Raw genomic sequence first — 12,329 nt, forward strand, 5'->3', positions numbered from 1 at the left:
GAAAACAAGTTTTCCTCCGAATCGTTGGTGACCTGTCAAGCAGTGACAACTACTTCACCCAACGAGTTGACGCAGCCAATAAAGAAGGTATATCCCCACTAGCGAAATGTACCACAGCTATGCGAATGTTAGCATATGGTATGGCGGCAGACGCGGTCGATGAGTACATTAAAATCGGAGGTACTACAGCATTGGAGTGCTTGCGTAGATTTTGTAAAGGAATCATACATTTGTATGAGCAAGTGTATCTCAGAGCTCCAACTCAAGATGACCTCCAAAGAATTTTGCATGTCAGCGAGATGCGAGGGTTTCCGGGGATGATTGGAAGTATTGATTGCATGCACTGGGAATGGAAAAATTGTCCTACGGCGTGGGAAGGTCAATTTACTCGAGGAGATAAGGGAACTACCACTGTTATTCTTGAAGCAGTTGCATCTCATGATCTATGGATATGACATGCTTTTTTTGGGTGTCCAGGCACATTGAACGATATTAATGTTCTAGATCGTTCACCAATGTTCGATGATGTTGAACAAGGAAATACTCCAAAAGTAAACTTCTTTGTGAACTAACGCCATATGATATGGCATACTATCTAGCTGATGGTATCTATCCTTTTTATCCAACTTTCGTCAAATCAATTCATCTTCCTCAAAGTGAACCAGATAAGTTATTTGTACAACACCAAGAAGGATGTCGGAAGGACATCGAACATGCATTTGGAGTGTTACAAGCTCGATTTAAAATCATTCGCGAACCAGCACGTTTGTGGGACATAGCCGATTTAGCTATGATCATGCGGTCATGTATTATATTATATAATATGATTGTTGAGGATGAGCGAGATACATATGCGCAACACTGGACTGATTATGATCAGTCTGAGGCAAGTGGTTCTAGTACATCACAACCATTCTCTACCGAGGTGCTACCTGCTTTTGCAAATCATGTGTGTGCTAGATGTCAATTACGTGATTCAAATGTCCATCATGAATTGCAAGCAGATCTAGTCAAACACATATGGGCAAAATTCGGAATGTTCCGTGATTAAAGAGGTTTTAAAATTTCTGTGTGTGATTTAAGTTAAGATGATTGTACTAATTAAGTTATGTACGTTTTATTAGTTGTATTGTGTGTTTGTATTTTCCGAATTTGAAGTTTGTGTAATTTTATTATTTTAATAATAATAATTTTTATTTTTGTTATATTAAAATATTAGCTAAAAATATAAAATTCAATTTAAAAAATAATAATGTAACTTTTATTAATTTTATATTATTATAAATGTGTTGTTATCAAATTAAGTAAAAATAAAAATATAAAATGAAAATAGTGGGGTAAGGTGTTGAATTCTATTAAACAAAACTATTGGAGAGGTTAAAATTGAGTTGGGTGTTGAATAATTAGGTGGAAGAAAGAGAAAATGATATGGAATATTAAAAGTTGAGGTGGAGGGTGTTGAATAATGAAACTATTGTACATAGTCTAACTAATAGGAAGGAATGATGAGTAACGATTGAATGTAGACCGTCCGATCGTAACTTTTATTTTTGATCTGATGGCTGTGACTAATTGTGGTAGAAGCTTCCTTTCTCTTTTTTTTTTTCTCTCTTTCTTTTATCTTAATTATCATTTATTTAGTTATTATCAAAAAAATTTATATATTTATTTACACAAAAGATTATAATTACATTTTGTCTACATTTTAAGATGCATTTTGCTATATTTTAGGTGAATGAATTGTATACTATCCAATTTCATCTGAACATTTGTTTGATTATAAATGGATGGTAAACTGTGGATACTTACTTATGCTTGAACATTTTAAAATAATATAAAAACCTAATTAATTAAAAAGTTTGTGGTTTGGTAAATTAGTCATGTATAACTAAGTTTTTTTATATAAATTACTATATTATAGTATAAGCCTTTAAAAATATATTTTACATGAACTCAACATAAATACAAAGTTTGTAAGAAGACATTGTAGGTTGCAGAGCTTCTCTCAACTATTGGAGTTGGCTGTCACAAGTTTGTAAAAGCGTTTNGGGCAAAATTCGGAATGTTCCGTGATTAAAGAGGTTTTAAAATTTCTGTGTGTGATTTAAGTTAAGATGATTGTACTAATTAAGTTATGTACGTTTTATTAGTTGTATTGTGTGTTTGTATTTTCCGAATTTGAAGTTTGTGTAATTTTATTATTTTAATAATAATAATTTTTATTTTTGTTATATTAAAATATTAGCTAAAAATATAAAATTCAATTTAAAAAATAATAATGTAACTTTTATTAATTTTATATTATTATAAATGTGTTGTTATCAAATTAAGTAAAAATAAAAATATAAAATGAAAATAGTGGGGTAAGGTGTTGAATTCTATTAAACAAAACTATTGGAGAGGTTAAAATTGAGTTGGGTGTTGAATAATTAGGTGGAAGAAAGAGAAAATGATATGGAATATTAAAAGTTGAGGTGGAGGGTGTTGAATAATGAAACTATTGTACATAGTCTAACTAATAGGAAGGAATGATGAGTAACGATTGAATGTAGACCGTCCGATCGTAACTTTTATTTTTGATCTGATGGCTGTGACTAATTGTGGTAGAAGCTTCCTTTCTCTTTTTTTTTTCTCTCTTTCTTTTATCTTAATTATCATTTATTTAGTTATTATCAAAAAAATTTATATATTTATTTACACAAAAGATTATAATTACATTTTGTCTACATTTTAAGATGCATTTTGCTATATTTTAGGTGAATGAATTGTATACTATCCAATTTCATCTGAACATTTGTTTGACTATAAATGGATGGTAAACTGTGGATACTTACTTATGCTTGAACATTTTAAAATAATATAAAACCTAATTAATTAAAAAGTTTTTGGTTTGGTAAATTAGTCATGTATAACTAATTTTTTATATAAATTACTATATTATAGTATAAGACTTTAAGAATATATTTTACATGAACTCAACATAAATACAAAGTTTGTAAGAAGACATTGTAGGTTGCAGAGCTTCTCTCAACTATTGGAGTTGGCTGTCACAAGTTTGTAAAAGCGTTTGTGGATACTTATTTTTGGATAGTTAATTAGTCTATTAAATTCATAATTTGAGTATGTAATGTGGTTGGTTGGATGTGGTTTTGTGGATTCACAGACATTGAATCCACAAAAACCTAAATCTTTAAGCCTAACACACTAAATACTAGACACAAAATGTAAAAGCCTAACCATGTATCTTAAAAAGTGAACATTAATGCACTAACTCTACATGGATTTCAAGGTACTATCCACATGTGTAACTTGTGATAGTATCCACATGACCATGGTTGTATGGATTTGATGATGTCGTTGTAATTTGTATCCACGAATTGTAATAGTATCCACATGACCATGTGTAACTTGTATCCACAAATTGTAATAGTATCCACATCAAGCATAGACACATCTTATAGTATCAAACAAGAGTTTCAAAGAGTGTCTATATGGAAACATATTTATTGATCAGGGTTATAGTACAATTTTTTAGATTGAAAAGTATGTTAGAATACAATTTTTTAGATAGAAAATTTAGTTAAATAAAATTTTCAATTCCAAAAATATTTATTTAATTTAGTTTGGACTTTATAAATTGTTGATTTGGCTATAAATACCATTTAATTATATTTTCTTTAGATTTAACTCATAAATTACTTTAATTTTTGTGAAAAAAAAAATGGGGACAAAAATTGAAATATGCAAACAATGTTTTATTTCCAAATTATACTTAAAATATATATTAATTAAAATGAAAAACAAATGTTGAAGAAATGATTACCAAGAAAAAGAAAAGAAAGAGAGAGAGAAAAATGAGAAAAAAAATATAAAAAGTAAAGATGAATTGAATAGGGAGTTAGTTTCTAAAAAAAATGAAAACCATCTAGTTGGAAAGAAAGGTTAGAAGGAGTGAGGGGTAAAATGTAATTAAACTTGAGAAAAGTATACCAATAGCAAGAAGTAAGTGTAATGGTGAATACTTTTGTAGAAAATAGGTGTGGGTGCAAAATTCCCTTTATATTTCTAGTATGTTGATGATTTTTAGTAAGTACTAGAAAGTGGACGTTTCTTTAATAAAAATCTGTAAATTCGAGTGTTATAATGAAAGTAATTTATATTTCTAGTATGTTGATGCATGATTTTTAAAACCTTGTTTTTGAAATCAGATGAACGTGTACCATCATGTAAGTTATTAGCGATATATATTATGGGCCTCATATGTTGGGCTTTAACATGTTATTTACGTCAACGATGGTTTGTGTAAACCCTAGATAAACATGTATAAATAGGGTTGTAATCTAAATCAATAAGATCAAGTCAGTTCAATATCTAATTCTACATGGTATCAGAGCCAGAAAAGTTCTACAAATTTTCTTGCTTTTTTTTTTGTAAGAAAATCGATAGTTTTGATTTATCTTGAGTAGCAAGTTATCTATGTCTACAAAAGAAGAACTTACGTCTTCTTCAACAGGAGCCCTCGTCGCTCAACCTACTTCCACGGTGGTGCCGCCGTATATGCTGTCCAGCTCCGATAACCCCGGTACTGTTATCACCTCTGTTTTGCTAAATAGAGACAACTACAATGAATGGTCTGAAGAGATGTTGAATGCTCTTCAAGCCAAACAAAAAACAGGATTCATTGATGGCTTAATCCCGAAGCCTGCAAGCAATGATCCAGATTTTGAAAATTGGAAAACTGTGAACTCTATGATTGTGGGATGGATCAGGGCTTCGATTGAACCAAAAGTTAAGTCTACCGTCACTTTTATCTCAGAAGCTAATCTTTTGTGGACTGAGTTGCAGCAGCGATTCTCTGTGAGTAATAACATTCGCGTGCATTAGATCAAGGCACAGCTTGCCTCTTGTCGACAACATGGACAGATGGTCGTCGAGTACTACGGAAAATGCTGTCATCTTTGGGATGAATTGAAAAATTACAAGGCTAGTCCAGTGTGTCCACATGGCTCGATTCTAACTGCAATTGTTACCAAACGAGATAATGAGAAGCTTCATCAGTTTGTCATGGGCCTTGATGATGCATGATTTGGAGGGATTTGTACGAGTCTCATCAATATGGATCCACTCCCCACCCTTGGTGTTGCTTATTCTAAAGTTATTCGCGAAGAGCAAAGGCTTCAGGCTTCTCGTCTTCAGAAAGACCGTCATGAAGCTGTCGGGTTTGTGGCTTGTCACCAAGGCTCTTCCATCGGCTCAGATCTTCCTACCGGGACTCGTGTTGAGTCTTCTGTAATTAAGTCTCATCCTGTTTTGTGTTCTCACTGTGGCTGTTCTGGTCATGAAAAGAAGGAATGTTGGTCCATTGTCGGATTTCCTGATTGGTGGACCGAGCGTAGTAGTACTGGACGTGGCTCCGGTAGTCGTGGTCGTGGTGGGCGTGGAACTGGTTCGGGTCGTGGTAGAGGACAGTTTGCTACCGCTCACGCGACAAGCTCCAATCCGTCTTTGTTTCCCGAATTTACACAAGATCAACTTCGTGTTCTCTCTCAGATGATTCAAGAGAAAACTTCTACTGCTGGTAACTCTGATAAATTGTCTGGTAAGAAGTACTTTGGCGATGTTATTCTTGATACAGGGGCTTCTCACCATATGACTGGCCAACTTTCTCTCTTAACTAATGTTGTCTCTATTCCACCTTGTTCGATTGGTTTTGCTGATGGCAGTAAAATGTTTGCATTAAGTATGGGAGAGTTCCCTCTTTCGGAGAAAGTTGCACTAAATAATGTGCTTTATGTGCCATCGTTAAATTGCACTTTGATTTCGGTATCTAAGATTGTCAAGCAGACAAAGTGTATGGCCGTGTTTAATGATACAATTTGTGCTTTATAGGACCGTTTCTCGAGGACTTTGATTGAAAGAGGTGAAGAGCGTGATGGGGTTTATTATCTAACGGATGTTGCTACTGCCAAGATACACACGGTTAACGTCTCCTCTAATCAAGCTTTGTGGCATCAACGGTTGGGTCATCCAAGTTTTTTCGTACTTTCTGCATTACCTATGATTTCTGTTTCGGATTCATCTATTAGCTCTCGTTCTTGTGACATATGTTTTCGAGCTAAACAAACTAGAGAAGTTTTTCCTGAAAGTATTAATAAAGCATCAGATTGTTTTTCTTTAATTCATTGCAATGTTTGGGGCCCCTATCGTGTTCCTTCTTCTAGTGGTGCTGTCTATTTTTTTGACAATTGTGGATGATTTCTCAAGGACTGTCTGGACGTATCTCATGCTTGAAAAATCGGAAGTACGAACAATCCTGACTAACTTTCTTGCTTACACCGAAAAACAGTTTGGCAAAAGTGTGAAAATGGTACGTAGTGATAATGGGACTGAATTTATGTGCCTCTCCGCTTTGTTTCGACAGCTTGGTATTGTCCATCAAACTTTTTGTGTTGGGACTCCTCAACAAGATAGACGTGTTGAAAGGAAGCATAGGCATATTCTCAACGTTGCTCGTGCCTTGTTGTTTCAAGCAAACTTGCCAATAAAATTCTGGGGTGAGGCTATCCTCACTGCCGCCTATTTGATCAACTGTACACCAACTGCCATTCTTAAAAATCGTTCTCCTTATGAAATTCTACATGGTTGTAAACCAAGTTATGATCGATTGCGTGTCTTTGGTTCCGCGTGCTATGTTCATCGGGTCTCTCGTGATCGGGACAAGTTTGATGCACATAGTCGTCTCTGTATCTTCGTCGGCTATCCGTTGGGTCAAAAAGGCTGGAAAATTTATGATATCGACCGGGAACAGGTTTTGGTCTCCAGAGATGTTATATTCTGTGAGGATGTTTTCCTGTTTGCCTCCGTCAGTCCCACTCCGACTCTGTTACCCTCTGTTCCTGCTGTGGTATCTGATTAAGATTGGTCTGTGGTTATCTCTGACAAGGGGAGTAATCATGTTCCGGTTTCCCCTCCTTCTGGTGTCTCCAGCGAGCATCCTGCTCCCGCTGATAGTTCTCTTACCAACACTGGTACTGTTGCAATACGCGGTTCGCCGCAACTCTCGATTGACTCTGTTCCTGCTTTTGAGAAAGTCATATCTACTCCATCCTCAGAGGTTTCTTCTGACACAACCGAGTCCTTGTCTCCTGAACATGTTGTTCAATCACCATCTCCGTCCCGTACTGTGTCTGCGTTGTCTCCTTCTTCTCCGGTTTTGGTTGAACTCCCACCTCCGCGTTCGGGTAAACGACAAATAAAGGAATCTGTACATTTAAAGGATTATGTGTTGTATAACACAACTACTGATTTTAACCCCCCTCACGCTCTCGCATCCTCTGTTTGTCAGTCCTCGCCGTCGGTCCAAGGTAATACTCTGTATCCTTTGACGGATTATATTTCCGATAAACAGTTTTCTGCAGGCCATCGTGCGTTCTTAGCTGCCATCACCAATGGTGAGGAACCCAAAAGTTTTAAGGATGCTGTCCGTATCAAGGTTTGGAATGACGCCATGTTTAAAGAGGTCGATGCTCTTGACTTCAAACAGACTTGGGATGTTGTCGATCTTCCACCATGTAAAGTGGCAATTGACAGCCAATGGGTCTTTAAAACTAAGTACAACGCGGATGGTTCCATTGAATGCTACAAAGCTAGGCTGGTTGTCTGTGGTAATCGGCAGATTGAAGGGGTGGATTTTAACAAGACTTTTGCACCGGTGGTGAAAATGACCACCGTCCGTACTTTGTTACGTCTTGTTGCTGCTAAACAATGGGAGGTCTATCAAATAGATGTTAACAATGCTTTTCTTCATGGCGATCTTGACGAAGAGGTTTATATGAAGCTTCCTCCTGGTTTTCGATCCTCTCATCCTCACAAAGTTTGTCGTCTTAAAAAGGCATTGTATGGGCTTAAACAAGCTCCGCGGTGTTGGTTCAAAAAGCTCTCAGACTCTTTGCTACGTTTTGGTTTTGTTCAAGCCTACAATGATTACTCTTTGTTTTCATATACTCGTGACAATATCGACCTCCGAGTGTTGATTTATGTTGATGACCTGCTCATTTGTGGTAATGATAGTTATATGCTGCGAAAATTCAAAGAATATTTGGGCAAATGTTTTTCCATGAAAGATTTAGGACGGTTGAAATATTTCCTTGGTATTGAAGTTTCACGTGGGATAGAAGGCATATTTTTGTCTCAGCGTAAGTACGCCTTGGATATTATTGCTGACAGCGGGAACCTTGGAGCTCGCCCAACAGTCACTCCTCTAGAAGAAAACCATCATCTTGCTGATGATGATGGTCCTTTGCTTTCCGATCCTACGCCTTATCGTCGTCTAGTTGGACGTTTGCTGTATCTTCTTCATACCCGTCCTGAGTTAGCTTATTCGGTACATGTGCTATCTCAGTTTATGAAACATCCATGCGCGGATCACTGGGATGCGACTTTACGTGTTGTCAAGTTCTTAAAAGGTTCGCCAGGCCAAGGGATTCTTCTCCGGGCAGATTCTGATTTGTCACTAACGGTGTATTGTGATTCTGATTGGTCTACTTGTTCGATTACTCGTCGCTCCCTTACTGCATTTGTTGTTCTCCTTGGTGGTTCTCCGATTGCTTGGAAGGCTAAGAAGCAGGATGTTGTCTCTCATTCTTCTGCGGAAGCTGAATATCGCGCAATGTCTGTTGCTCTTCGTGAGATAAAATGGTTGCGTAAGTTGTTAAAAGAATTTGGTATTGATCAGTCTGTGCCAACTCGATTGTTCTGTGATAACAAAGCTGCGCTTCACATCGCTGCTAATCCGGTCTTCCATGAGCGAACTAAACACATCAAAAATGATTGTCATGATGTTCGTGATGCGGTTCGTGATGGTATTATTACTACTCAACATGTTCGGTCCGAAGATCAGCTCACCGACTTATTAACTAAGGCATCGGTCGTCCGCAGTTTCTATACTTAATGTCCAAGTTGGGTGTTCAAGACCTTCACACTCTAACGTGAAGGGGAGTATTAGCGATATATATTATGGGCCTCGTATGTTGGGCTTTAACGTGTTATTTACGTCAATGACGGTTTGTGTAAACCCTAGATAAACATGTATAAATAGGGTTGTAATCTAAATCAATAAGATCAAGTCAGTTCAATACCTAATTCTACATAAGTCTAATAGAAGAACACCACAACTCAGTCCCAACATGACTGTGTGTTGATCCCACAAGAAGCTGTCCATATGATGTATGACTCGGGGAAGGTGAGCGTGTACTTCGTGTAGAATGCGTTGAACCGTGTGATGAAAGACAAGACAAATTTCGCACACCGAACGAGCATAGTCCATAGCGTGTATTAGATCGTTGTATGCTCTAATGGGAAGATCATAGCCTTTGAATCAATCCATTAAAACAAAGACCAAAAAACACAAAGACCAGTTACTCATTGGGAGAATAGAACTATAAGAAGACCAAGTTGTAAAAAATTAATAGTACTACTAACTTAAAAAAGACCAAAAAACACAAAGGCCAATTACTCATTTGGAGAATCGAATTATAAGAAGACAAGCAGTAACAAATAGTACTATTAACTTAAACAAAGACCAAAAAAGACCAAGACCAGTTACTCATTTGGAGAATCTAATTTAAAAAAGACCAAGTAGTAACAAATAGTACTATTAATTAACATAAACAAAGACCAAAAAAAAAAAGATTAAATCATTGGATAAACAAAGATTAAGAAATGAACTTGTTAAATCAACGACCTTCTCTCTGTCTATAATCTCTATATAGAAGTCCTCTTCTTCCTCTTCATTTATCTTATCTAGTTACATTATAATGGTTGGTAACTTGGTCCTGAGGTCATTTCATTCACTTTCACATTGTTATCGGTTTCACATTCTTTAACTAATCTGTCCCCTTAATTAATCCTCATTCGAATTATTAATTTATTCTCACCATGTGTCGTCTCATTTTGGGAGAATTCGAATAAAAAAAAAATACCAAGTAGTAACAAATAGTACCATTAACTTAAATCAAAGACCAACCAAAAAACCAAATTAAGGTCTTTTTAAACAATGCGAAAGACTCATTGGATAAAGAACAAATTCAGACAAAATGGACTAGTTAAATCAACGACCTTCTCTAATCTCTATATAGAAGTCCCCTTCTTCTTCCTCTTCATTTATCTCATAACCCCTAAAGAGTTTTAAATCATGGAAACAACAAAGAAGCTCTCTGCTCTCTTCTGCCTATTTTTCATCAGTAACCAAGCTGTCTCGGAGTCCGAGCACATGGAAACTTTCTGCAACAAATCATCCAGAAATACCACTAGCAACAACACAACTTTCAACACAAATCTCAACACTCTTCTCTCCACTCTTAGCAACCAATCATCATTCGCTAACTACTACAACCTCACGACCGGTTTAGCTTCAGACACAGTCCATGGAATGTTCTTATGCATAGGAGATGTCAACAGAACAAGCTGCAATGCATGCGTCAAGAACGCAACAATCGAGATTGCCAAAAACTGTACTAACCATCGAGAAGCAATCATTTACTACTTCTCTTGTATGGTTCGATACTCAGATAAGTTTTTCCTCTCCACCTTAGAGACAAAGCCTAATGCCTTCTGGTCTTCAACCGACCCAATTCCCAAATCATTTGGTAAATTTGGGCAGAGGTTGTCTGACAAAATGGGAGAAGTTATTGTCAGATCATCTTTGCTATCTTCTTCGTTTACGCCATATTATCTTCAGGATACAACTAGGTTCGATGGCCAGTATAATCTGCAGTCTGTTGTTCAGTGTAGTCCTCATTTGGATTCTGGAAACTGCACCACGTGTCTAAAACTTGCGTTCCAAGAACTCACTCACTGCTGTGGTGATCAGCTTTGGGCTTTCATCTTCACTCCCAAATGTTTAGTCAGTTTTGATACCTCAAATTCATCATCAATGTCGATTTATCTTCCACGCAGCACTTCTGTCTCGATTAGAGGTTAGCATATACTATATATATATATATATGTATATATATTTGATCAACCAGCATCTACTATAATATATATATATATATATATATATATATATGAGTTAATGATGGGTTTTATATACTTCTATTTGTATAGAGTATGTATATTTACCTTTGACATGTTATGTATATACTAAAACAAAATCTGCTAGTGGAATATAAATTGTAACAAATTTAGTAAATTTTTGATTACCTATAACTTCGTATGTTTCAATTTATCAGATTTCTTTTTCAAATAATTTAGAAATAAAATGTCTTTAAGACAATAAAGAACAAAATAACTGCAACATTAGTTCTCTCTTGTTTTTTTTTGTTTTTTTTATTAAGAACATTAATACTCTCTTGTATGTTTATTGGCATTGTGGTCAATGTTGTAATGTTTGGATTATTTTGTTTTTGTTATACAGGAGATAACAAATTACTTGGGGGAATGGTTCTTGCTGTGGCGGCTTCGGTATTTGCACATTTGGGTTTATGATCAAATTGACAATTACGATATACTGAGAGTCTGAGACGAAGGGTTGGTTCGAGTTTCGATTTGGAATTTTGCTAAGAGCATTAATACAAAAAATATAATTTTTTCCGTAGTAAAGCTTAATGCTTATGTTTATATATTGTCTCTCTTTTGATGTAGTTATACATTCAGTTCTTGTAACGATTGTTTGTCCCTTTCTTATAATAATTTGAGTTTCTAATTCATTTGATTTCGATGCATATGAATGTGGAGCTGTTTGCCAAAANAAAAAAAAAAAAAAAATGCATGTGGAGGTAGGTCTGATTGCTGCAATTAATTTTAAAAATTGTTGCGATTAATTAGAGTAAACCAAAGTTAATAAAGTTATCATAAATTCAAATTTTCTGGAATTCAAACACTACCTTTGGCATAGAGGTATCAAATTCCTAATACCAAAATCGATTTGGAAAAAAATTGTTCATACGCGATTTCACAATTTTAAAATATAACTAATTAAATTTGGTTAATTATGAAGACTTTTTATAGTTTTGGTGAAATTAGAAAGTTTCCGTGAATTGGGCGGAGGCCAAAAGTACGAGTAATTTTAGTTAAACGCCTATACTACAAGAGAATTGCTACAACAGCCCTTAAGAGCATTTCCATCCCCCATTTTGTGAATATGTCTTTTAAAAAAAAAAAAAAAAATTAAAAAGCTGAGGAAAGAGAGAGACACCAAGTTTCCCAGCACATCTACGGAGACACCCTTCTGATCTCTCCCTTATGTGTCACGATATGATTAGTTCAATTTTTTTAAAAAATAACTGATTAAATTAGATAATAAATTTAATTATATTAAAATATTAATA

At 35.4% G+C, this 12,329-nt stretch overlaps 1 protein-coding gene and 1 pseudogene across 1 annotated transcript; both read left to right on the forward strand.

The window, feature by feature from the left end:
- LOC104754287 overlaps nt 1–1,051 on the forward strand; it is a 3,487-nt pseudogene extending 2,436 nt beyond the window's left edge.
- LOC104729940 (cysteine-rich repeat secretory protein 57-like) lies at nt 10,109–11,557 on the forward strand. The gene is made up of 2 exons (XM_010448975.2): nt 10,109–10,976; nt 11,417–11,557. Exons 1-2 carry the CDS (start codon nt 10,193–10,195, stop codon nt 11,485–11,487), a joined length of 855 nt encoding a protein of 284 aa, XP_010447277.1. The 5' UTR covers nt 10,109–10,192; the 3' UTR covers nt 11,488–11,557.

The sequence above is a fragment of the Camelina sativa genome, chromosome 2 (assembly GCF_000633955.1).
Source record: "Camelina sativa cultivar DH55 chromosome 2, Cs, whole genome shotgun sequence".
Taxonomy (NCBI): domain Eukaryota; kingdom Viridiplantae; phylum Streptophyta; class Magnoliopsida; order Brassicales; family Brassicaceae; genus Camelina; species Camelina sativa.

Coding starts and splice junctions, on each gene's coding strand:
- LOC104729940 (XM_010448975.2), top strand. CDS start 10,193: ATGGAAACAACAAAGAAGCTCTCTGCTCTCTTCTGCCTATTTTTCATC. Junction 10,977..11,416: donor CACTTCTGTCTCGATTAGAG/GTTAGCATATAC, acceptor TTTGTTATACAG/GAGATAACAAATTACTTGGG.